At 38.8% G+C, this 23,394-nt stretch overlaps 1 protein-coding gene across 1 annotated transcript; it reads right to left on the bottom strand.

The window, feature by feature from the left end:
* Nucleotides 1-1,132: 1,132 nt before the first annotated feature.
* On the bottom strand, nt 1,133-7,406 carry RASSF9 (Ras association domain family member 9). The gene is made up of 3 exons (XM_075859392.1): nt 7,249-7,406; nt 3,666-3,710; nt 1,133-2,315 (listed from the first exon to the last, which is right to left on the bottom strand). Exons 1-3 carry the CDS (start codon nt 7,404-7,406, stop codon nt 1,133-1,135), a joined length of 1,386 nt encoding a protein of 461 aa, XP_075715507.1.
* Between the last annotated feature and the right edge of the window lie 15,988 nt (nt 7,407-23,394).

Below are 23,394 nucleotides of genomic sequence, written 5' to 3' on the forward strand. Positions count from 1 at the left end.
CATCTCCTTTTAGAAATAACCATTGTTTTTAAAATGTAATAATGCCATACGGTCTCATTGACAAAAGATGCAATAAGGATAATGTTGCAATTTTTTTGTTGCAATTTCTTTCTTTGTCAGTTGTTGTGAGTCTTTTAGTAGAGAAATAATGTTCCAAACAAGATATTTGTTCAATAGACAAAGCAATTTCAGAAATAGCAAATTTCTAAAAATTTAAATGAGTTACATACCACCTTTTCATGGGAAGAAATCAACAGAACAATGCGCAGGTCCCATGGTTTCTCTACGTGTGTACACATGCAGAAAGCTCATATAACAATGTGGAGGTAGTATATATGACAAGGTGGTTTAGGACTCCAGCTTTTTTATACAAACTGAATCTAACTCCCGCAGATGTCTGTTGGCGGTGTCAGACCCACACAGGCACTATATTACATATTTGGTGGGTTTGTCCAGTAATTCAGACATTTCGGCTTTAAATTACTGAACAGATTAATAAAATATGCTTAACTACAAGTAACTAAATGCCAGAACTAATAACTGCGTGGAAACCTTCTATCTCTTTATGTCCCTCAAAAACTAACTTGCTGTACTTTGCTGATATCAGCTGCAAAAATGCTGATTCCACTGAAGTGGAGTGATGTTGAACGCCCCCACAATTCCTATGTGGATAGATAAGGTCTCTCAGATCTGCCATTTTGAGGAATTGGCACCTATCTAGAGAAAAAATATTGTCTATATGGAAGTCCTGGTTGGATTTTGCCTGAACTTAACCCTTTTACGTGATCACATTCACCCCTTTATAAGCTAATGCAAAGCCACAAGGCTAGATAGATTTAAAACAATTTTATTTAGATGAAGCTTATTCTGACTATTCAGCATATTTTCCTTTAAAGATAGAATTCGATTGTATGATTTCTTGTAGGGTTATTGTTAATACTTGTTTTACGGATCGTCATGATTTTATTTGCACTCTGTATGTCATTGATTCCGCATTATCACTTGTCATGATTTTATGTATGTGAAAGTGTTCTTCTTTGTGGACCTGTGAGTCCTACTCTAATGCTTTACAGTTTTCATTTGTTTGACACTGTAATTTGCGGAATACAAAGAGATTTGATAAAGAAATATCTCAATGAATAGGCTCAAAATCTTGGCTATGTGTGGAGCTAATGCCTGTATCTGAATCTGTATCATTTTGGATATCCATCCCAGACAACACAGCAGGGATAATATCACTTACGTCTTTACTATTGCTTACATCTGAAGACATGTTAAGTTGGGGTGTGCAGTATAAAGAACTGCTTGAATTGCTACCACATACTGATTTTAGCTCATCCTTTAGAATTTCGTATTCTTTTTTCTGTTGAAGCTGCATTGAATCATGATGCTGGATTTCTTTCTGAATATAGCTGTAAAGACTGTATGATCGTAATCCCACTTGAAGGCTTTCATCTATTTCTTGTTTAACATGTTTCACCTTGTCAGTGTACCCTTCTTCGACAAAGTCTTTGTCTTCTTTTATGTCCATAGAAGATATTTCCCCTTTAATTTGATCTGACAACTTTCTGATAAGCATGTGTTGATGATTTAAGTTCTCCTGAATGTGCATTAGATTTTCCAGACTATCCATTTCTGGAAACCTGTCCACTGTATGGAATCCATGATCATTTGCTTTTATACAACTCACAGTGTTTTCTCCATTACACCCCATTTTCTGTAACTGTTGACATGAATCATACGCCTCTAGCTGCTTATCCAGATGTTTTATTCTGTCCATCTGCTGTTTAATAATGTTATCTTGAAACATTATTATATGAAGGAGTTGCTGCATATTGTTTTCTTTGGGGCAGTCCATATCTTTTTTCATTTTTTCCAATTTTCGAAACGCTTTTTTGACAATCTTCTTCCTCATATCTAGTGAAAAACCATTGACACAAAATGCTTTATTGTGATCATTGCTGAGATTGTTAGGGGCTATGTTTTTTTGTGACCACCACCACATTGAGCATGGATACAATGTAATTGCATTCAATAGAACAAAGTTCACATTAATTTGTTCTGCACCCCATGCCTTCCAAAGTTTTAGTATTTTTGACATAGGAGGCAAAATATGCTTGAAGTTTTTCCAGCTTTCCATTATGAAATATTCCTTGTGATATAGGACATTGTTGTTTTTAGCTGGAACTTGGTATTCTTCAAGAAGTGCTTCCACCACGTGTTCGCTGGTTGTGTGCTTTGTTAGTCCACAGACTATTTTTTCTTCCTTGCCAACCCAAACAACTATCTGCCTGTTTTCATTTTGAAATTCTTCTCTTGGTACACTAAAAATAAGTTAAAGCTAAATGTTAAAGGCAATAGTAGGTAACGAAACACATAATTACTGGTAATTGCTCTACAATACACAATTTTTTGGAAATAATGTTAGAAAGTTGCTATAAATAATACCAATTAATTATTATTTAACACTATGAAAATTTGCCACAATAAAATAACTTATCTGGTTGAAGTGAATACTTCACAGTAACTGGCTTGTGACAGAAACAAAGCTTGATAATTACCTTGGAGCTCTGCTATGCTTTCTCCACAGACTATAATTAAAGATAAGCAAATTTCCCGAAATTTGTTTTGGGTCAGATTCGGTCGAATCAGCTGTTTGGTTCGGTTTGAATAAGTTTGCAGCGAAACACAAATATCCTCCAATTGCCCTAAAAACTCATGTCTAACTCTTTGATGTCTTCTAGGACTGTTTCCAACCCCTTTCAAGCTATTTAATACCAAGCCAGCATTAGTAATGTCAAAGTGACAGCAACATATATGGGTAGAGAGAGGGATAACAGCAGTGAATTTTGGGATAGTTGGCTGCAAGGCATTATGGGGTAGCCACCCAAGGTTGTGTGATCCTTTTTCTAATCTGTAAAATAGTAGCCGTCAACCCTGAAAGTTTCTAAATTATTTTTGGAAATTTTGGAATTTAATTAGTGCAGAATCAATTTGTTCATCTGTAATTATAAATTATGCAAAAACTTATTACATCTACACATTTACCTAAAAACACAGGTTTGTTAGGTTCTGTTCACAGTTTTGTTAGTTCTTTTCTGTCAGCTTTCCATTTCTTTTTGATGACGTATATAGGGTAGTATGCTGCACTATTCACTCCAGTAAAGACAAAGGGACACCAGACAGATTCACTATAAGTCATAGTTATCTAAACAAATCATAGCACATCATTAACGGATCTATCATATCCATCAATGATCCTCTAAAAATGGAAGTCATTTTAGTGTGAACCTTTTAGATGTGTGATATAGTGCAATAAATGTGATTTTAATGCATCTATAATAAAGACAATTTGCCAAAATTGCTGTTTTTTGCTTATTCTTTCTCCAAAAACAAATAGAATAACAAGTGTTAAAAAAAATGGTATGATACCAAAAATTGTATGAATGAGAACTATAAAGTTATGAAAAAAAACAAGTCTTCAAAGTGCTCCAATCATGGAAAAATAAAAATGTTAAAGGTCTTTAAATGCAGCGACCCAAAAAAAATATATTTTCTAAAAAAAAGTGGCCAAAAGTTGAAAACCAAAAAAAGCTATAAACATTTTGTATCGCCATAATCATAGCAACCCACAGAATAAAGTTATCATGTCATTTATATCACACGATGAACTGCGTATAAAGAAAACACAAAAAACAATGGTGCAATTACTGTTTTTTTTAGTGTTTGTATTACATTATGTGTACCCCAAAATAATGCCATTAAAAAATACATCTTGCAATTACATGGCTACTTTACTGGAAAAATAAAAAAGTTATAGCTTTTGAAATGAGAAAACAAAAAAAAAATGTTGCATCCTTTGGTGTAAAATAGGTTGCGTACTTAAGGGGTTAAGTTCTTTACAGAGGGTTTGAGACTTCCTGAGTCATGCAATCGCTGACAGATCTGTGTATTTGTGATCTTAGTTTACTCTATTTTAGATACCCTAAAATCTGTCTGGAGTAATACAGTAAGTAGAAGACAGGAGGAGAGGGAAGGAGGGGGATGCAGCTGTAGTTTCCCTCTGTCTCTGTGAGTCTATACGCTGTGAGAGGGGGGAGCAGAAGTGGATAGACATTTGATTGGCTCAGAGTGCTGTGCACAGCAGAGCATCACGCCAGGAGGAGACTGTCTATTTAGCAGGCATGGAGAGAGAAAATATAAATTATCAAAAGGCATGCAAGTAAAAAAGAACAACACAACTTCTGGCTGCACTTTATCATAAAAATATGTACAGATGGCTAAGGAGTATTTTTATTTTTTTTCAGAGGTGGAGATCCGGACAACGGGAGAAAATGCAAAAAAGCAGCACGTAAATTATGTTATTCTTACTATATAATGGACAAGTGATTTTGCAAGGGTAATTGGGTTTTAAAGATCAGATTCAGTAGACCTTTAGTAGTAATTCATCAGCCGATGCCCCGTACAGTTGTCACGTATATAAATGTTGGCAGCCTGGAACCGGGTTTGCCGAGTGCAGTGCTGCTTCAGTGTAAGCAGCGCTGCACTTTCATGTCTGCCGGGGCTTTGAGATACCCGGAATACACCCCCTGTAGATAACGACGCATACAATTCCCCTGTAGATAGTGCCACCTAAGCTCCCTCTAGGAGTGGAATCCCTGGTCAGAGCTGTCTGGCGGGAGATTTTGCTCCTAGAGGGAGCTCCCTGTAGATAGTGCCCCCCTGCATATAGTGCCACCTCTCCTGTAGTTATCACCCCTTCTGTAGATAGAACTATTTCCCCTGTAGATAGCACTATTTCCCCTGTAGATAGCACCCCCACCCCCGTAGATAGCACCACTTTAGCTCCCTCTAGGAACGGAATCCCCTTTAAGATCACTTATATGTACAATGACGTCAGGGGCTCCCTCTAGGGGCGGTATTCCCGGCCAGGGCACTCTGACCAGGGATTCTGCTCCTAGAGGGAGCTTAGGTTACGCTATATACAGGGGGGTTGGTGCTATCTACACGGGGGTGGCGCTGTCTGCAGGGGGGTGGTGCTATCTGGAGGGGGTGGCATTATCTACAGGGGGTGTTGTGCTTTTTACATGGGGAGTTTGGTGCTATATACTTGGGGTGTGGTGCTATGTACAGGGGGGATGTGGCACTATCTACATAGGCACTGTAGCACCATATGGGCACTACATACAGGAGACACTGTGGCGTTATCTACATGGGCACTGGCACTATCTACAGTGGGCAGTGTGGCATTATCTACAGGGGTATTGCGGCACTGTCTACATGGGCACTGTGGTGTTTTCGGGGGGTTGGGACAAAAGGAAACCTAACGATTAAACTTCATCCATTTTTTTAACGGCCATGAAAAACGGATAGCAAATGGAAGTTAATAACGGTCAGATGGCCGAGATATGGATTTAAATTTTGAGAAACACTGATGCAAACAGCCATGAAAGACTGACAGTTGATCCGTTTTTAACTGCCGTTTTTTCATGTTGTGTGAATATAGCCTTATGGCCCTCTATACTCTCCCCTCACAGTGATGGAGGCTGACAGAGAGAGAAGACTAACTGTTACAGAGCTGCAACAGCGTGTATGTGTGTGTGTATATATATATATATATATATATATATATATATATATATATATATATATATATAAAATGAAAAATATGTGTTTTCACATTTTTTGTGATTTGTCTTCTCATATTAAAAACATGGAATTATTTCAACTAATCCAGAAAATTGAAGCCTCGTAAGTCTTGCAAAAAAAAACAAAGTAAAAATTGTTGTTATATTCAAAGCGGTTGCAAAGGTATTATCATTTGAAGAAGTGCATATCCCTTGGTCATTAAAGAGTTAAGCAACATGTGTGCTGCACAAGCAGCTATAAATCACTTGTACATAAGGAGTGTAAGGCTACGTTCACTGCCTAGCTGCATTAATTATATTAGTTTATATGCATTTTATTTATTGCTTAATTTGCACTATACACAATTTGATGTGAGGTGCTATTTGTCTTGATATTATTATCATCTATTATTGCATTTTGCATAAATACAGATTTCCTTTGATAACATGTAACACACTACTGCTTTTAATTGGATGTCGGGTGTTAAACCTATATAGGATACATAAATTAAATTATGCTGAAGTTAATGAGAAATCATTCTAAGGAATTGCTAAATGCATAGGTTATTTATATTACTGTGACTTTAGAAGAACCGTTCTAAAGCTGATGGTTGGAAGTTGTAATTATCTATTTCAGAGACACCATAATTATCCTAAATAATGTCTGTTTTTACAAGCTATATTTTTTATGTGCATTACATGTTGTTATGTGCTCAGCAACCAAAGGAGTATTTTCTTATACAGGTTACTGGGCAACTGAACAAACAATACAAAGGGATTCTTTTTGACTCCAGAGGGATTGAGTCACCAATTCATATCTCTTCAACAAAGGAATACGAGTTAAGTAAAGGCCCTTTTACACAGGCCAATTATCGGGCAATTGCTCATTCATAGAACGCTCGTTGCCGATAATTACCCTGTGCAAACAGAGCAACGATCAGCAGATGAACGAGCAAACGCTCGTTCATCTGCTGATCGTATCGTTTTTAAAATGAAAAATATTATTGTTGTCGGCAGCACATCTCCCTGTGTAAATGGAGATGCTCTGCCGACATGATAATGTATGGGGACGAGCGATCGGAATAACAAGAGCTTGTCCCAATACTAGCTCCTTGTGAAAGGAGCAAAGAAGCACCGATCAAAGAGCTGTCTCGTTGATCAGCACTCGTTTACGTGGCCCAGCCCTTAAATCTGGCCATAGACATGTGATAGCTTCCATCCCTCTGTTCTCTCATAACTGTTCACATGTTATTTCCATACGTAGAGTGAGAAAAGCAGATGCCAGACACTTTAGGCATTGCTAATTTCTTGGGAAATCAAAAGAGTGGACAGATTAAAATCCAACCTGTTGGATCCCTGAATCCCGGTTTCCTGTGAAGTTAGATGTCAAGGGACTGTTGGCCAGTTCTTATAGACATAGGATTTTTCTTGGCTAATGCCATTGATGTCCCTTAAGAGGTATTTAAGAATTATGGAAAAAGAGAGATCACTGAATGCATCAGGCAGGACTGAATAATGAATAGGATTTGCCATAAATGTAAGATCAGTTAGGGTTGGAGTACTAAAAACCCCACAATCAGTGTAGCAAAGAGACTGTGGAACTCTTCCTAACTCTGTGCACCTTTGACTATGCTCAACTTTACTCAGGAGACACCAGGTCTGTCCATTATTTTCTATGGGTTGACCTGGTACGCCTCTGTAAAGCTGAATGCAGCTGGCAGGAGCCAAATGGAAACAGAGCTGAGAAGAATGTTGTAGGACCTTTGTTTTAGCGATCATGATTAGGGTATCCATATACCATACATGTAAGTTACTTTCTGATATTGCTATGATGAACTATATATTATCTTTCTTTCATCTATCATGGCAGGCTATGTTTGCTGAAGTATATTTTTTTATCCTATAATGACCGATTTGACCATTTCAAGCAATGCAGGAAATATATTGTTTTGTGAATAGTGTCAAACATTTAAAGTCAAAACAGATGTCTCATTCTTTCATTCATCTTGATTTCTTAGAAATCTATTATGCATGACCCAGAAAAACTTGGAAAAAAAAAAAAAAGAAGAAAAAGTACAGTTAACAGTTACAGACTTGTTAAGGGTGTGATAGTGCTGACTCAAGTTTATTAGTGTACAAGCTGAATAACCTACAAATTATTAAGCTTTATTTGATTTTAAGTATTACAAGTATTAAATTGGTGAACTTGTTTTCTTACTTTAGTAGGTCAAGTTATTAACTATTAACATGTCAGGTATGACTATGGACTAGACCTCAGGAGCATGACATACAAAATAAACATATGTCCATAGTCTCTCTGCATGATACACTTGGGACCTCTCTCTTTGAGGCAGAGCAAAGAGCCATTCGGCATCTGCTAAATAGAGATATATTGTTACACTATGTTAACATGACAGATTTTCATGCGGATTTCGCTGCAGAATCAGTGCGTATCCTGCAACGTAATCCACGTGAAATCCAAACACAAACCACGTTTCATTAATTTCAATGGTATATCCGTACGGTAGATCATACAGATTTTTTCCACCACAAATTTGTAATTTGCGAGGCAGAAAAAAAGGTGAGATGTTCACTAAATGAAGCTAATCTACGTGCAGATCCGCAGATGATAAAACAGTAAATTTGCGTCAGAATTCCAAGGGTCAGCCTCGGATCTCTTTCGTGGATTCTCCTGCAAATTTGCATCCCATTTTTCTTTTGGAGAAATTAGCAAGGTGAATATTACATGAATAATAACCAGATAATGCGCAGCTGGTGGCATGTTCCTCAGCAAAATCAGCTGCTTGTCATGTGTCTTAGGAGCGGCAGATGCTCTGATATTAAAGGGATTTTCTGTGTTGATAATATTTCTAAATTATAAGTATTTGTAAATTGTAACAGATGCTAACTTATTACAATAAACTTCCTCTGGAAAGTAAGACTATAGGATAATACTAAATAAATAGTAATACATTATAATTGTGCTGGCCAAATATACAGATACGATATATATTTTTTTATTTGAATTTGTGAGAGCATATTCTTGTAATGTGGCATATAATTTTTTACAGATTATTCTGTATGCCAGTGGTCTGTCGATTGGGCAAAAGAAAGTAATACAATAGGTGGATGTCCTGAGTGGGAATGAAAAGAACACCAGGGGGCACCATAAAAAGTATGTACCAGCAGTATCTACACAAAGGAAACATATTTTAAGAATGAGTCAGATTGAAAAATAATGTTTTGCGTACGCTATCATAGAAATGTAATATTTAATTGTGGGACCACTCCTTTAATGACCTGAAAAGTTTTAACAATACTTTACATGTTCTGGTCTTGTTTTTAGCTCAAAGTGATTTTTGCTTCTTTTTTACATTATATATTATCAGCTAGTTATTTTTTTATGTTAATATTATTCATTAATAGGATTTTAATATTTTTATTTTTTACTTTTACTACATTTTTGTGTCTCCTAAAATGTAAGAAAATAACCTTAACCCCTTCCCTTCCCAGACATTTTTCAGATTTTCAATTTTTTTTTTACCTCCTCACCTTTCAAAAACCATAACTTTTAAATTTTTCCAGCGATATCGTCCTATGAGGGTTTTATTTCTGCGGGACGAGTTGTAGTTTTTCGTAGCATAATTTATTGTACCATATAATGTACTAGGAAATGGGAAAAAAAATATTTGTTGGGTAGAATATTAAAACTATGTATTAACTTTATTGTGTGGGTCAATACGATTACGGCAATACCAAATTTATATAGTTTTTTCTATATTTTACTAAAATAAAATTTTATTTTGTGTCGCCAAATTCTTAGAGCCATAACTTTTTTATTTTTCTGTCGATTAAGTGGCATGAGGGCTTTTTTTTGCGGAATAAGCTGTAGTTCTTAATGCTACCATTTTGGGGTACATGCCAGGTTTTGAATGCTTTTTATTCTATTTTATGTGGGAGATGAGGTGACCAAAAAATAGCGATTCTGGCATTTAATTTTATTTTTTTACGGCGGACACCGTGCGGGTTAAATAATGTTATATTGTAATAGTTCATACTTTTATGGATGCGATACCAATTATGTTTATTTATTTTTTTTACTATGCTTTAGGGGGATAATGGGAAAAGTTTTTCTTTTTAACATTTAATATATTTTTTTGTACATAAAAAAAACTTTATTTAACTGATTTTTACTTTTTTTTATTAGTCCCCCTAGCGATCGTTAGATTGCTTGCACTATATGCTTCTATTAAGCCCTGCCAGAGGCTTAATAGGAGCACAAAGATGGCAGACCTGGGGGCCTTTATTAGGTCCCCAGGCTGCCATAGCAATCATCGCCACCCTGCGATTGCATCGCGGGGGGAGATGAGGTGTTAGAGGGAGTCGCCCCCCTCTTTCTAAAGATTTAAATTCCGTGGTTGCTATTGACCGGAGCATTTAATGCGTTAAACTAGCGGGAACGCGCTCCAGCGCGATCCCTCACGTTACTCTGAAGTGTCGGCTGTAACATACAGCCAACACCTGCAGTGTATGGAGTATTTATACCCGCATTGTATGGACATTTGACATAGCCATATGTCAAATGTCGGGATGGGGTTAAGGGATTTGATTATTTTATTGATTTTTTTCCTGCTGCATATTTCCACTATAATTTACCCTATAACTGGAGCTGTCTTTGCTTTAAAAAACATCTCAGATCTACTATAATATTTTTCAGGATGTTTTATCAATAACAAAGTAACAATTCAGTGAGAAGCTGTAAGGGGGATATGCCGTACATCAATTATTAACGTCCCCTTGTTTTCCTGCTGCCTGTGGTGATGTGGTTTGTGTGTTCCTCATCTGTTTCCCCTGTCTGTCCCCTCTTTGTGTGTCTTGTCCTTAACATTAGTGGTGTGGGTGGACTGAAAGGGGAGGAGTTATAGGGAGGCGGACTCTGGAACCAGTGGCAGATGGTGAGTGGGGGAGGAGTCGCAGTATAGAATAGCTCCTGATATTTCTACAAACGCAATCCGACAGTTTGAGAAACATCTTATTCTTTTGACCGAAACTTCACTATTTAAATGTGTGGATTGCAAATAAAATTGTTTTGCGTCAAAAAAGAAAGTTTTGGATTGCCAGGTTTTCTTCTATGATATGGTGGAGGAGAGAGACAGAAAGTGTGATATGTGTGGGATAAGCAGGAGAGGGAGAAAGAAGACAGTACAGAGCGGGTGGATTTGCCGAGCTGGGCGTGAGCCGCTGTTGGATAGCCAGGCAGGGCGAAAGCTGCCAGATTAGATAGAGAGCTGCCAGTTGAGATTGCCAGGTAGGGCGCAAGCTACCCAGTGACTGATCTACCAAAAAGACTTTGTATTGCTAAGCTTAATGGCGAATCGCTAGCTCAGCACTTCATATGAGAACAAAGATCCCCTGCACCACAAGTTTAACTGGAGACTGAGCCATTAGCCAACAGAATGTCCCGTTCTCACCAGTTAAATCAGAAACTGCCAAGCATAGAGCCTATTTATTAGTGAAACCGCCAAGCTTATTTTCCAAATATTGTAACCATGAAGATTGTGCCTCTGTTGGAGTAAAGTTCTGTTCTGCATCTTATACCTGTGTCGTTATTGCTGTGCAATTTCCTCTGCGGGGCAATAATAATCCTAAACCCTCTCCCACCTATTACAAAGATATAGTGGCCACCAATATGTCTACTTCCTGTTGTCACTTTTGCAAAAATGGCCGCCACAACCAAACATAAAAATATCAATCTCTTTATAAGTAAAATAAACATAATTACAAAGTTTTGGCTGCTGCTCTAACTTCTGATTTATCATTATAGCATTTTTATTTTTTTTACAATGCAGGAAGTACAGTATTCTGCAGTATCCAAATACTGGCCACATATTGTATATGTTCTTTTTATATGTGCAGAAATAAACACTGCCTTTAAACACAAAGGAGGTTTCTCTAGGGGCCTGTCCACATCAGCATTGAGTTTCCGTAAGGTTTCCGTAAGGTTTCAGTTTTTTTGATGGAATCAATAGCGCAGTCGACTGTGTTATTGTTTTCGCCAAAAAAGCGGAAACCTTATGGAACGGAGACAAACGGAATCCATTAGCAACGGAAGCATTACCATTGAAATCAATGGTAATGCAAACGGAAGCTATGGTTTCTGCTTACCTTTCTGTTAAAGAGTTCCTCCTACGGAAAAAAGTGACGGAACCAATCAACGGAAACCGAACGCTCATGTGAACACACCCTAATGATAAGCTCATTTGACTCCTTAATGTTTTAAAGTTACTCCTTAGGCCCCATGCACACGAACGTAAAAACGCCCCTAATTACGGGCCCATAGACTTCTATTGGCCACGGGTACCTCCCCGTATGCTTACGGGAAGGTGCCAGGGCCATTAAAAAATATAGAACATGTCCTATTTTAGGTCGTAATTGCGGCACGGGCAGGCCCATAGAAGTTTATGGGGCTCCCGTAATTAAGGGTGACTACATGTGTGCACTCGTAATTACGGGAGCGTTGCTAGGCGAAGTCAGTGGATAGTCACTGCCCAGGGTGCTGAAAGAGTTAAACGATCGGCAGTAACTCTTTCAGCACCCTGGACAGTGCTATCAATCACAATATAGATCAACGTGTAAAAAAAAAGACGTTCATACTTACCCAGAACTCCCTGCTTCTTCCTCCAGTCCGGCCTCCCGGAATGACGCTTCAGCCCATGTGACCGCTGCAGCCAACCACAGGCCAATCACAGGCTGCAGCGGTCACATGGACTGCCGCGTCATCCAGGGAGGTCGGGCTGGATGTCGAAAGAGGGACGCGTCACCAAGACAACGGCCGGGTAAGTATGATTTTTTTTTACTTTTACCTCGGAAAGGGCTGCCCCTTCTCTCTATCATGCACTGATAGAGAGAAGGGCTGTCAATTAGTGCAGTGCAATTTTGCAGTGAAAACGTGCCCGTAAATACGGGTGGAATACTGGTGACACCGGACCCGTATTTACGGGCACGGGTCCGTATATACTGGTGCAATACGGGTCGAATACATGTGACCAAGGACCCGTATTTACGTCAGTATTTACGGGAGGGAAAACATACGTTCGTGTGCATGAGGCTTTAATAGTACTTATTTTACTTATGCTTCTGATCATTTAGTCTAACAAACACAGAATGATATAATGATATTCACTAAGTGAGGGCATTTATATACGATTCAACACTTAGCCTTTTCATTAAATCAATTTACTTGCCAAGAAAATATACCATTTGGACTGTTGAAGAAGAAAACGAAATACATTTGCTTAAGGCTTAAGTAAATTCTTCAAACTGCATTGCTTTTTCTCATATAATGGAAACTATGAATAAATCATTTTTATTTTATGTATTTTAAGTTTGGAGGAAAGTCTGCAATGGAATTAAGTTTATTTACTCTCTTTATTTATGACTGCACTTCCTCATACTTTTATAATGCCTATCCCTTTGTTGCCACAATCACTAGGCCTGCTGAGCTCTGCATAAAAGGCATATCATTTTCACACCACTTCTTATTGAAGTAGTGTTACATTTTTTAATATGCATCACAAGCTGTTGATGTTCTTTTCCTTGACACTATGATCTGGAAAATCAGTAAATCTGGGTTTTCTCAAAAGTCATTTATTTAGAGGATTCCTTCTCTAAAAACTGAAGTTCAGAGGCTAACTGTAACATTAGCAAAATAATTGATTATAAAGGTTTGATGCTATTTTTTTTTTAACCTACAGTATAGATAAGACAGGGTAAAAAGGCTAAACAATATATGTGAATAAAAAATAGAAAACAAATCTGTAAAATATGGGTTAAAAATGTAAGAAAGATATATATATACATTTAAGATAAAATTATATTTCAGTTATTAAAAAAAAGTTATTTTCTAGGGAAGACCTGTAAGAATCTCGCCTTCGCCATTTTTGTTCTTTGCTTGCAGGGCTTTTTGGAACCCCATTGATCTAGGGGCAAGCAATAGATTCTGCATATATTGCTCTCTTCTGGTTAGGCAGCTGCAGAGAAACGCAGGAGAAATCCAGTAACTAATGGACACTCAACCATGAATTTCCCCCTGGCCAAAGAAGTAGTAAAAAGCCCCTGGACTTGCATTGGCTGCATCTAGCAAGGAGGTCACGTGTACTTTTTACTTCCCTCCCATCCCCTCCAACCTAAGGGTATGTGCACACACACTAATTACGTCCGTAATTGACGGACGTATTTCGGCCGCAAGTACCGGACCGAACACAGTGCAGGGAGCCGGGCTCCTAGCATCTACTTATGTACGATGCTAGGAGTCCCTGCCTCGCTGCAGGACAACTGTCCCGTACTGTAATTATGTTTACAGTACGTGACAGTGGTCCTGCAGCGAGGCAGGGACTCCTAGCATCGTACATAAGTATGATGCTAGGAGCCCGGCTCCCTGCACTGTGTTCGGTCCGGGACTTGCGGCCGAAATACGTCCGTCAATTACGGACGTAATTAGTGTGTGTGCACATACCCTAAGACTCATCCATCTGTTTACTGGATTGCACTTTGAATTTGCGGTGTTCCAGTTTGAGCATGTAACATTTTTTATTGTATAATCAGGCCACGTTCAGACGTGGCGGAATTGCTGTTGAATTCCGCTGCGGACAGTCCGCAGTGGAATTATGCAGCAGCCGTTTTTTACATTTGTTTCCATAAATTTTTAGGAAACTTAGTTCAGACGTTGCGGAAAATAACTGTGCGGAAATTAGGCTGCGGTGCAGAATTTTCCCTCCGCAGCGTGCTCATTATGTTGCGGAGAAGCAGCGGAATTACACTTCGGATTTCAGCCTTTGCAATGCAAAAACTGAAATTGTGGCAAGTCCGCTGTGATATCTGCAACGTCTGAATTACCTGTCAAGTATGCAAATGTTGGTGCAGATTAGTTGCGTAATTGCCCCAAATCTGCACCAACGCAGCGTAAAAACTCTGCCTAAAAGATGTGGCCTAAGAGTAAGTTCAGATGTAAATTCTGCAAAAGGGTGAAATCCGTGGCACAAATCTGCAGCAAATCTACACAGCATGCTACGGATTTGAACACTTTGTAAAAGTCTATTCACTTGCATTGTTTTATAAGTTGTTTCATATTCTGCATGGAAAATCCCTGACTAAGCCGCATGAGAACATTGATGTCCTTTCAGAGGATAACAATCTGCCCTGCTTATGTGATGATCACACAGGTACATGGTTCATTACATGAGAGAGCTATGATAACAGTTATGCACCTACAGTGTGATCATCAAATGAAGAGACAGATTTTCATCCTCTACAAGTAAACAATGAAGCTTCCCATTCACTGACCACAAACAGAGGTCTTGAAAATTGTGAGAAATTGATATACAAAGCAAATTAGCATAATTGCATGAATTTTTATAATATAATTAGTACATGAATTTGCGAAGATAGGAGTACTCCTTTAAGATTGATACATTAGAAATATCGTGTGTGGTTGATGTTTTCTTTTTACAATAGTATTTATTTATTTAGTTGCTGCATACTAACCGGTTGGGTCAGTTTAGGTTATAATAAGTTATACTCTATTCGTTACAGGGCAAATATCTCAACTCATTTCTAGACTGTACTTCAGAGCTGGATTTTCACTGACAGATACAGTTTTTGTGTCAAACAGAGCATTACCAATATCTAAGTGGTTGATCTGAGCTGTGGGTTTACAGACAAAGATCCTTTGATAAGATTGGATGTTTTTACTGGACAAATATTTTTCTATCTTAGCAAAATAAAACCCTGCAGATCTCTATCAAAGGGTTGATCAATGACAACACATGACTATCAAAACGATAAATGAGATTGGCAAAAATGACAGATGAGGCAAATTTTAATCTGACCAATCATTCATTTAGGGCAACACTTCTCAACCTATGATGCTGGCATACCTCAATGGTGTGTCCCCCTCCCACCCCCCCCCCCCAGTTGCATAGTTAGCATGGTTAAAACAAGACTCATGTCCATCAAGTTCAACTGAGAAATGGATGAAGGTAAGAGGTAGGAGTACATTTTATAATAGTTTATGACAGTTGTTGGTAAGGCCCCCCCCCAGTTGTTGGTAAGGCACCCCCCAGTTGTTGGTAAGGCACCCCCCAGTTGTTGGTAAGGCACCCTCCAGTTGTTTGTAAGGCACCCCCCAGTTGTTGGTAAGGCACCCCCCAGTTGTTGGTAAGGCCCCCCCCCAGTTGTTGGTAAGGCACCCCCCAGTTGTTGGTAAGGCACCCCCCAGTTGTTGGTAAGGCACCCTCCAGTTGTTTGTAAGGCACCCCCCAGTTGTTGGTAAGGCACCCCCCAGTTGTTGGTAAGGCACCCCCCAGTTGTTGGTAAGGCACCCCCCAGTTGTTTGTAAGGCACCCCCCAGTTGTTGGTAAGGCACCCCCCAGTTGTTGGTAAGGCACCCCCCAGTTGTTGGTAAGGCACCCCCCAGTTTTTGGTAAGGCACCCCCCAGTTGTTAATAAAGCGAAGCTGGTGAAACTGTTTTAACAGAAGCGATTATACGCTGCACATTCCTTTCTATGGTTGCACTAATCTCTGGTGTAGCGACATAACTTACTCCTTTTGTGCTTATTTTAATGTTTTACTGGATTCAAGATAAATTAAGGTAATTTTGTTAAATATCGTCATGGACTATGGTCCAGGCATCACCATGTTCTGACCTGTGAGTTCCTAGTAGAGAAAGATTCAGAAACTTTGAAACATCGCCGGTTTGCACCAAAAAGGACACCACAAAACCAGAATATGTGACTACACCTTGTCTCACAAATTTGAAATTGATATTGAATTATTTCAGCACCAAAGCCTGAATAGGTAAAACCAACACTGTTTACACAGTGCAGTTTTGATACAGTTTTTAATTCATTACTTTCAGGAGAGGATTCTAAACAGACGCAAAGAAGAAATAGCATTATTTATACTTCTGACTTTTTGGAGATCTAAAATAAAAGCTGAAGCATTTTGCAAATAGTCTTAATAGAAAAAAATAAATCGAACATTTTGTGTCTACATCTCCTATGCAGACCTATTTGTCTCCATGGTTACAAAGTAAAAATTCTGTCCCGTAGAACCCTATGGGTACTGTACACATGCAAACAGTCAACTGTATAGCCGAAGTTGGGATCTGAGTGAACCTATGCCACAAAAGAGGACAGAATTTAAAATAACCAGTGCATAGGTTAAGTTATGATATAATACAAAGGAATACCATCCTTTTATAACCTCTAAATAAATAAATAAATAAATAAATAAATATATATATATATATATATATATATATATATATATATATATATATATATATTGTATACAATGTGCAGTCATTGCATGTGATGGCTGACTGGTGCAGATTGTGCATCTGAGTGAAAAAGCTATATGGATATCTACGCATTCTGGAATCCCTGCCGATGTGGTCTCAGAGATTTCTCCAGCAGTACAAGATGATCTATTGTTATTGTCATTATAAGGACTGTTTTTTGGTGTTGGTGTTGGTGTTGTTGTTGTTGTTGTTGTTGTTGTTGTTGTGTTTTAAGAAAATCAGTAACATGACCTGATTTCTGCCAGTCTTAAAGAGACCCTGTAACTTCCGAAAACCTCCATAAACTACAATAATCTGTAAATAGCTTAAAATATGCTAATTCCAAATCTGCAATTTTTAGCTTCCTACCCACTTGCATTTCTTCGCTGTAAGCCCACAAATGAGCCGTGCGCTGCACGCTGATGCACAGAGAGGACTACTAAGCTCCGCGATATAACGGAGGGGACTCCTAGGACTCGTCATCAGCATGCAGCGCACGTCCTGTTTGCAAGTAGGTAGCAAGATAAAAATTATTCCGAATCAGCATCATTTAAGTTATTTACGGATTACTATAGTTTTATGGGGGTATAAAAGGTGACAGATCCCCTTTGATGCAGGGTTATGGGATATTTACTTTCTTGCTGCAATCATTTTTCTATTTAGCCATGTTAATGCAGATTATTAATGGCTGTAAAATCATAAGATTGAAAGCACATAGTTGCTACAGACGCTTATCTTTATGTGATTATAAAAGTTCATGGTGCATTTTGTATAGGCACAAAAAACAACAGAAGGCACATTTAAAGGTGCAATCCCAATATATATTTTATATATTGTAAAATACCATGACGCGACAGGAGTCAATTTGACCACATTTCAGTATAATAGAGGTTGTCATTCTCTAAAGTAGAAAATGAAATACTGCTTAGTTCTGTACTCTTATAAAAACATAAAAAATCTATTAGTGCTTTGCAGTCATTAAAATTTAAGGTTACCTAGTTTTATGTCTTGTCTTCAATAGTCTTTTCTTGACATGATCCATAATGATGGCTGCAGAAGTGGAGCTGAATGTAATGACTTGCTTAGAGAAGATTAGCTGCTCGCTGCCCTTGCTACACAGTTAACTAAGCAGAAAAGAAAGAAGTTGAGCAACTGCAGCTGCCTTTGAACTAGTGTTCGTGTTACACCTTTGGAATGCTGCCCAGTTTCTGAGTGTAGGTGTCATTAGCCTACCAATCCAAGTGGTGATCAGATCTTACAGTACTTTCCCTGTGTTTTCCACATCAGAAATCTATATTATCTATCTATCTATCTATCTATCTATCTATCTATCTATCTATCTATCTATCTATCTATCTATCTATCTATCTATCTATCTATCTATCTATCTATCTATCTATCTATCTATCTATCTATCTATGGGTCTTAATACCACCGATAACATGGCAAGCATTAAATGGCAAGAATAAGTTCTATATTATGGTACAAATTAGACATTGTTGGTGGCAATGTCCACTTAACAGTGTGATGCTGTGTTTAGAGGACATAATTGTGTTGTCTTGGGATGAAGTCTGGAAATGTTATAAGATATAAATTAAAACATGCAACTAAAAAAAATATGACTTTTTATTTGATTTATAGGAGTAGGAATAATTAACTGCCATGTATACACCAAGCAGACCTTTCTCTGCCAAGCAGGGAACCTATTGTGAAACATTTGAATCCCACTCCTAGGCGTGGTCGTTCTAATGTACATTTTTATACCATGTATAAAGACATGTAGAATAGTGGAAGTCTCCGTTTATTTGGGTTTGCTTTTTAAATGGCCCTTGCCTGTCAGACAACTGTGTTTCACACACATCTAAAAGTATGTTTATCTCAATACTTATACTGAACGTTGAATGTATGAGATCTATGCCCAGCTCTACACATGAGTATGCCCCCAAAGTGCTTCACAGGTGCACAGCATTAGGATGGCATTGTTAATACACTTCAAATCAATAGATTTCCAGATAAGAAAACTATATCTAAGGGCCTGTTCACATCAGCGTTGTCGTTCCGTTGAGGGGTTCGGTGGGAGCTTTCCGTCGGGGTAACCATTGTGAAAGGGTTCCGTTGTTTTGACAGAATCAATAGTGCAGTCAAAACAACGGAACCCTTTCACAACAGTGACAAACGGAAACCATTAGAAAAGTTTCCGTCACCATGGAGATCAATGGTGATGCAAACGGAAGCTAAGATTTCCATTTGCCTTTCCGTTGAGGGGTTCCCCCAACGGAAACCTCCAATGGAACCCCTCAACGGAAAGCAACGCTGATGTGAACCCAGCCTAAAATATCATGGTCTTTAAGAAGATGATATGAATGACAATTTTTCTTTGCAACAATAATAATAACAATAATAATTTACAAGCTCTTTTTTAACCTTTTAGTGACCAGCCTATTTTAGGCCTTAATGACCAAACAATTTTTTTTCTTTTTTCCATCGTCACATTCAAAGAGCTATAACTTTTTTATTTTTCAGTAGGTATAGCTGGATGAGAAATAGTTTTTTTTGCGGGACTAGTTGGATTTTCAATGGCATCATTTTAGTGTACACATAACATTTTTTACTAACTTTTATTAACTTTTTGTGGGCAGAATAGAGGAAAAAACCAGCAATTCAACAATTGTTCTATGCGTTTTAAATTGACAGCATTCACTGTGCGGTATAAATATCACGTTAACTTTATTCTATGGTTGTTATGATAACGACGATACCAGATGTGTTGAGGTTTTTTATGTTTTACTAATTTTGCACAATAAAAACAAATTTGAACTAAAATATGTAATGACGGGGTAGGGAGGCAGACAGGTGAGCCCCAATCCACCTGCCACTCAGTCCCTGCCTACCTGCAACGGCCCGTCCTAGGCGACGGCGCACAACTGGGCGACGGTCCCCACGCTCAATAAGTGCACGACAGACAAACAGACAAGGGCAAACAGAAGTTAGCGAAATGGGGCAGTTGCCCACGGCAGCACCGTGAGCAACGAGAGTAGTGAACGAGCCGAGTCAAACCAGGAGTGCACGAGGTACCAAACGCAGAGCAGGAGAATTGTCAGTAAAGCCAGGGTCAAAATGAAGCAGAGGACAAAATGTTCAAGCAGCAGCAGCAGAGCCAGGACACAGACAGAATCACAGGCAAAGGAGGAGCAGGAAATGCAGGTATAAATAGACAGAGGGCGGGAGCTAGCTCCGTCTGGCCAGGCTGTGATAGGCTCTCCCACTCCTCAGCCTCCCAGCCTGACTGGTAGAAGATCGTGTCACTCTCTCAGACTTAGGAGCAGGTGGAGACCGATTACCCACGGGCGTCGACACAGAAGCTGTGTCTGGCAGATCCTTTACAAAATAATTTGTTTTTGCATTGTCGCTTTCTGAGAGCCATAACTTATGTATTTTTTCGTCGATTTCGCCATACGAGGGCTTGTTTTTTGCGGGACGAGACATAGTTTTCATTAGTCCTTTTTGGGGTATATAGGACTTATTGATTAACTTTTATTATTACCTTTTTGGGTTGGCAATAGGAAAAATATCAATTTTGCGATTGTATTTTTGCATTGTTTTTTTACGTCATTCACATTGCTGTTTAAATTACATGTTAATTCTATTGTTCCAGTTGTTATGATCGCGGCGATACCACATATGTGTATTTTTATTTCTTATTTACACTTTTACTAAATAAAACCACTTTTTATAAAAAAACTGTTTTACTGTGCACCTTTAATAATAATTTTTATTTCACATTAATTACTTATTTTATTAGTCCCACTAGGGACTTTACTGTGCATCTTTTGATCGGTTATATAATACTGTGGTAAACTTAGTATGCCAAAGCATTATTGCCTGTCAGTGTAAAACTCTGGCACATCCTAATAGGCATATAGCCAGGGCAGGCCTGGGGGCTTTGTTAGAGGAGAAAAGGCGACGGCCTAGCCTAAGGCCCGTTAGTGACCGCTGTAAAAAGATGTATTGGTGGTCACTAACAGGTTAAAACCCCACAATCACTAATTTTTCAATCTAAAATTAAAACTTTATATTTATTTTGTTATAACTCAGTAGGGAAATAAAGTGGGCACATTCTTATTCCTGTCTATTCTAGCCCATACTAATTTCAAGCGTAAATGGGTCACTGCTAGTTATTACTCTACATAATTATTTTGGACAGCTAAAAAGACAAGTTCTGCATACACTGTCCGCATCAATGCCGCACAGAATCTGCGTTGCAGAGTCTGTTGCGGCTCTGGCTAAAATCGGCATTAAATTGATGCAGACTAGCCGTTGCGTATTGAGGTGAAAGTACTTCCCTTCTCTCTATCAGTGCAGGATAGAGAGAAGGGCCAGCCCTTTCACTAGTAAAAGTAACAGATATTCTTACTTACCCGGCCGTTGCCTTGGTGACGCGTCCCTCTCTTGACATCCTGCCCGACCTCCCTGGATGACGCGGCAGTCCATGTGACCGCTGCAGCCTGTGATTGGCTGGAGCCGTCACTTGGACTGAAACGTCATCCCGGGAGGCCGGACTGGAGGAAGAAGCAGGGAGTTCTCGGTAAGTAGGAACTTCTATTTTTTTCACAGGTTGATGTATATTGTGATCGGAAGTCACTGTCCAGGGTGCTGAAACAGTTACTGCCGATCGTTTAACTCTTTCAGCACCCTGGACAGTGACTATTTACTGACGTCGCCTAGCAACGCTCCCGTAATTACGGGTGCACATACTTAGTCACCCGTAATTACGGGAGCCCCATTGACATCCTCAGTCTGGCTGTAGACCTAGAAATACATAGGTCCAGCCAGAATGAAGAACTATCATGTTCGTAAAACCAATACGCTACGCAGCACACATAACATCTGCGGACTTCATTGTGGAATTTTGACTCTCCATTGAAGTCAATGGAGAAATTCCGCAATGAGTCCGCAACAAGTCCGCTACACGTCCGCAACAGTCAGTGTATGCTGCGGACACCAAATTCCGCACCACAGCCTATGCTCCGCAGCGGAATTGTCCGCAACGTGTAAACTAACCTAACTAAAAAGCTGTGGAAAGCAATGGAAAAACGTGTACGCTGCGGATTACAGTCCGCTGCGGAATTCCAGAGCAATTCCGCCACGTCTGGTCATGCCCTTACAGAATATGCACAAAGTAACTAATTTTAAAAAATTGCAAAAATGGAAAAAGAATAGATAAAATTTAAGGCAATGCCCAATCTAAGAGTAAAGTAGCTAAATTGAGACCATATTGAATAAAAAGTCTGGATTGTATTCTATCCATGTTGTTCCTTTCTATTTCATGGTAACATGCAGATGTTTATACTCACTGCCTGTTAGGGCATGTTCACACGCTTAATAAAAAATGTCTGACAATACGGAGCTGTTTTCAAGGGAAAACAGCTCCAGATTTTCAGCCGTTTTTAAATCAAACTCGCGTTTTTTACGGCCGTTTTTTTATAGGGTCAATGAAAAACTGCTCCAAAAACGGCTCAAGTGACACCCACTTTTTTTTCGCGGGCGTTTTTTAACTCGCCCGTTTTTCAAATCGGCCGCGTAAAATACGGCCCGTCGGAACAGAACGCCGTTTTTTCCATTGAAATCAATGGGCAGATGTGTGGATGCGTTCTGCTTCCGATTTTTTGGCCGTTTACTGCCTGAAAAAAGGCCAAAAATAATCCATGTGAACATACCCTTATAGTTCTTCTTATGTGTACTAGCCCAATAAGTGGTATACTTGGGAACCTTCTGCTGATGAGTGACCAGGGGTACTGGGTACAGAGATAACATTTATCTAATATTTGATTGTTGAAATGATCACCATAACAGTCAGACCGTGAACGCATGAGACAATGGACTTCATTACAAATCTTTCTGTATTTGAAGGAAATACCCCAGTCTGGGTGCTGACAGACTACTTCAGTAACATATGCCACTTTCCCTCCTTCCCAACTTCTTGCAGTGAAACAGATGGCATTCTTGGTAACCCTTGACCTAACAGTCCGTATATGGAAAGCGGTAGTTTGGGCATCTTGATTAATTATTATGTAAAAGCATTCACATGGGCACTGGCCCCACAAAACTAGTGGCAGGTGCAAGACTGTACTTCACTTCCACACTGCCTCCGCAATTGGCAGGTATTAGTGACATGATCAATCCTGATTATGGCAATAAACAAGAGAGATATCTCATTATTATATTGATCGCCTCCATCACTAGTCCTTTTGGCTGTCTTTTATAAATGCCCCTACAGATTTTATGCATATTTTTATGCACAAGCACAAAATGCATACATATACCAGTGAATCGTAAATAAAAAATGAAAGTGTAAAGTTTAAAAATAATATAAAGTGTTATAAAAAAAAAGCACAAAACACTTTTTAAATAAAATATATTTTATGAAA

Source organism: Rhinoderma darwinii, chromosome 3 (genome assembly GCF_050947455.1).
Source record: "Rhinoderma darwinii isolate aRhiDar2 chromosome 3, aRhiDar2.hap1, whole genome shotgun sequence".
NCBI classification, from domain to species: Eukaryota; Metazoa; Chordata; class Amphibia; order Anura; family Rhinodermatidae; genus Rhinoderma; species Rhinoderma darwinii.

What these genes read in the sequence shown, in the direction of transcription:
- RASSF9 (XM_075859392.1), bottom strand. Translation starts at nt 7,406, where the DNA reads ATGATCGCTAAAACAAAGGTCCTACAACATTCTTCTCAGCTCTGTTTC. An exon ending in AAAGTTGAGCATAGTCAAAG is followed by an intron (nt 3,711 to 7,248) that starts GTGCACAGAGTT and finishes TAAAAAAAACAG; the next exon opens with TAATTGCACCATTGTTTTTT. An exon ending in TTCTTTATACGCAGTTCATC is followed by an intron (nt 2,316 to 3,665) that starts GTGTGATATAAA and finishes TAGTGTACCAAG; the next exon opens with AGAAGAATTTCAAAATGAAA.